General features: G+C 27.8%; 2 protein-coding genes across 2 annotated transcripts in view; one reads left to right on the forward strand and one right to left on the reverse strand.

Moving 5' to 3' along the window:
• The window catches only part of LOC119678640 (protein krasavietz-like), a 14,968-nt gene that overhangs the window by 5,739 nt on the left and 5,364 nt on the right, over positions 1-3,865 (forward strand). Inside the window, 1 exon segment of the mRNA XM_038090590.1 lies at positions 3,536-3,580. Within this exon segment, the coding sequence (XP_037946518.1) occupies positions 3,536-3,580 (45 nt within the window).
• LOC119678639 (protein krasavietz-like) lies at positions 413-2,681 on the reverse strand. Its single transcript, XM_038090589.1, has 3 exons — positions 2,424-2,681; positions 697-916; positions 413-630 (listed from the first exon to the last, which is right to left on the reverse strand). Exons 1-3 carry the CDS (start codon positions 2,661-2,663, stop codon positions 428-430), a joined length of 663 nt encoding a protein of 220 aa, XP_037946517.1. The 5' UTR covers positions 2,664-2,681; the 3' UTR covers positions 413-427.

The raw sequence follows: 3,865 nt of genomic DNA on the forward strand, positions 1-3,865 counted from the left end.
AATAAAAATAATGAATCATTAATTATTTGAATCGACTTTTTTATGTATATATATATATATATATATTATATAATTATAATTAAATTAAATCTAATAGTAATTGTTCAAATCTATTTTATTCCTTTTTTTAGATATTCTATTTGTGATATGTAGCACTAATATTTGTCTAATCGAATCCATGAAATTTTAGGAAGTTAGACACCCAAAATTAATGCACATTTTTCTAGCATTTAGTTACTTCAAAATAATTATGAGAACAATTAATTTTAAATTTTAAAATTTAGAAATGCATATCAATAGTTTTAATATTATTTTGTCATAATTTTCATTGGCCTAATGTATCTATAGTAAAAAAATAATTAGGCAAGCAAAACAAATTATATTAGTCTGGCAATATGGTACAACAAAATTGATAAGTATGTATTTATTAATCAAAATTATTCTCAAAATATTGCCTTCTGCTTAACACTTTAATTTTAATTCTAAAATTAATTAGTTCACACTCACCTTCTTCAGCGAGCTGTAGCCATTCAACAAATTTTTTCATTTGTTCCAAGAAATGCATCTTGCCCTTGCTCGAATGCGCTTCTTTGAACCATTTGAGTATAATTTCTTCAGAAAGTACGTCAGCTAAAATATAAAATACAGTATTAATTACAAATAAAATTTAATATTGTCAATTTGTTTATAACTTACTTTTATAAAACAACAAAACTATTTTATGGAAAGCCTTCATAAAATTCATGTTTTCGTAACAGAATTCTTGCACCTTCAATATAAGTGCCAATTCGGATCGATCAGTTGAAGCAAAAGCTTGTAAAAGTGGGCAGTAGCCCCTTAGATGCCTTACTGCTTGATCAGTTACAAGTTCTTCTTTTTTATTCCATTCGCCGAGTGACATTATAGTAGACCAAATCTGAAAAATGCAGAAATTATTATAAATGAGTTATCATATTTAAAATAATCATGGAAGATTTCTACACTAAGCTATTTACATTGAAAAGGGATAAAAAGATTACTGGGATAATATACCAGGATTAAAACAATTTAAATCACTTATTGGTACCTATAACAATCAAAGATACCAGGAGTGTGCGGATTTGTCAAAGGAAAAACATAGAATCATCACAGAAATCCTAACAGGGCACTGTAAATTAAAATATCACCTTATCAAAACTGGGGATATATACGGATGCAAACTGTAGATTCTGCAAAGAGAATGAAGAATCAGCCACACATGTGCTGTTAGAATGCCCTGCGCTAATGCACAAACGGAATAGATTCCTGTGAATATATACCCTTACGGAAGAGCTTTAGAGACCTACACTAAACCCAGAAGACTACACAATATAGATCTGACAGTTGCAGTCCACATCTCGTAACAAAAATAATAATTGAAAATGTTTACACAGAAGTTTTTATTTAAATGATTTGCTTATTATTCGTTGGTTTAATGCAATTAGCTGGCACTTTTTTAAATTTTTAAGATTTTATTGCAATTCCAAACGTTTGTTCTTGCACAAATATTTTTTGTTCTTAATACTTTGTATTTTACTCTTACACGCCACTATTTGTTTTTTGGTGCAGTTAGTTGTCACACATATACAGAGAGTCGTCATCTCACAATAGCCAGTTTCTTAACCTTTACTACTTGTTTGGTATGCTTTTTTGTGGCAAAATTTAAAATATTTAATCATTAACTTTAATTTTTTTTTTTAAATTTATGTAGAAGTTGAAAATTTTACATTTGACGTTCTGTATAACATCGCTTTATTATGCTCAACGCATTATTAAATCTCAGTAGCAAGGAATATTAAAGATGAAGTTGAGCAAATTCATTGCTAAATACTCTGATTGATTAAGCTACAGTCGCTGACTACTGTATTCTACGCCATAAGTGAACTACATTGACAGTTGTCCACTACTGTAGCGAAAGAGTGTAGTTTATTTGAACTGTGGGCGTATGCACTGGTTGCATACGCGAATCAACGAGCGAAAGAGTTGTCTTCATGATTTATATGAATTATATTTAATAGTCCTATTCATATATAGCATCGGTTTTTTCACCTTTTTTCCGCTTAATTTCAAGCACTGGTTAACCGATGAATTGATAGATTTTCTAATCAATATAATTAAAATTTTTTTTATTAAAACATTTTTAAGACTAGTTAAAAAGCAAAACAATGTTAATCAGTGAGCCATGTCAGTAGAAAAATTGTAATAACTGTCTATAATTTTTAATAACCATGGTTAACTATCCATAGTGAATAAATAGTTGTTAATGGACGCATCCACAGGTTAAGAAAATACTTAAGTTAACTAAAGAATGATTTAACCGGGCTTATCGTACTCGCCCCTTTTTTTTTAGATATATTCAATGTATAGTTTAGTTAATTTAAAACAAATGAAGAATGAACACTTACAATTATAATAACTTCATGATCGGGAATGTTAGATTTCAGTGCAAAATCTTTGATATTTGCTGTTATTTCTGAGTGTGCTTTTTCATCATTAATGTCGTCAATTAAAGTTTGTTGCAATTCACGTTTTGCTTCTTGGCTTGCCTGAGCCTTGTGTAGTTTTATTATTTCAGTTAGATCCTTTTCAAGGAAAACTTGTTTTAAATAATCTTCAGTGCGTTTATTTGGTGGGAAAAAGTCCATGAGTCTACAAGTAAATTAATATATATTTCATTAGTGTTTTAATAGTATTAGTATTTTAAATGATAAGGATATAGTGAGGGAGAAAGTGTTAATAAATATTTGAATAGTTTAGTGAGTTTTTTTTTCTGTATAATTTGTAGAAAATTTAAAACTTGTTTGGAATTAAATCGACACCCAAATAAAGCACGTTTATTTGCGAATTAAATATAAGACCAATTTTTCTTGGAAAGTTAATTAAAGAAATTAATTCATGTACATAAGTTTCTTCCTGAAACTTTCCGTGCTTCCAATATGCAAATGTTTGTAAAAGATTTAATGTTTATTTATCTAAAATAATGAAAACTTTATTTATTTTTCATCTTATTAACAGGTGGATGAGGTTTTTTTCTTTATTTAACATAACACAAACTTTCAGAAATAAATTAGAAAAGCTGATTTTCCAACAGACCCTTATCCGCCCTCTACTTATAAACAACACTTTATTCTTACAATGGATCCCTCTACTGATCCATTTTTTTTAAATGTTACTATTTTTTTTTGTTTTGTCCAAAATGGGTTTGAATGTAATTTTATCATCTATAAAATCGATGATAGAGCTAAAATTATTAACACAATATATGTATGAACTATCTTCTTAGAATATAAACTTTTCAGAAAAGTTATTGAAAACATCATATATGAATTAAAAATTCAGACAGTAATTATAAAAACTGAAAAATAAATTGTATAATTTTTAATTAAATTTTGAGCTTTAAGGTTTGTATAGAAAATATATTAATTATAATACATTTCAAAGCTCATTATTGTGATGCAGATATATTTTATTATCTACTTTATTTTTTCCTAACAAATTGGATATGACCTAACACTAGGAAACTAATCGCCACCAACTATTTTGGCAAACGCTATGGTTCTATGTGCGGCCAAAATTGCGTAGCTATGAGAACCCAATTCTTCTCACCGCTCTACCGCTCTTCCATTATGATATACAACAACAACACTAACGATTATGTGAATGTAATATAGCAGTAACTATAAAATATATTGTGCTAAATTGAAGAGGCTAATGGCGCTTACGATTGTTTTATAAAACTAAAAAAATATATATCTAACTAAAGCATTATAGTTAATAATTTTGATTGAATCAAGCTAAAAATAATTTCTTATATCTGTAATAATAAACAAAGACTAATTCTTTATTT

The sequence above is a fragment of the Teleopsis dalmanni genome, chromosome 2 (genome assembly GCF_002237135.1).
Source record: "Teleopsis dalmanni isolate 2A chromosome 2, ASM223713v2, whole genome shotgun sequence".
NCBI classification, from domain to species: Eukaryota; Metazoa; Arthropoda; class Insecta; order Diptera; family Diopsidae; genus Teleopsis; species Teleopsis dalmanni.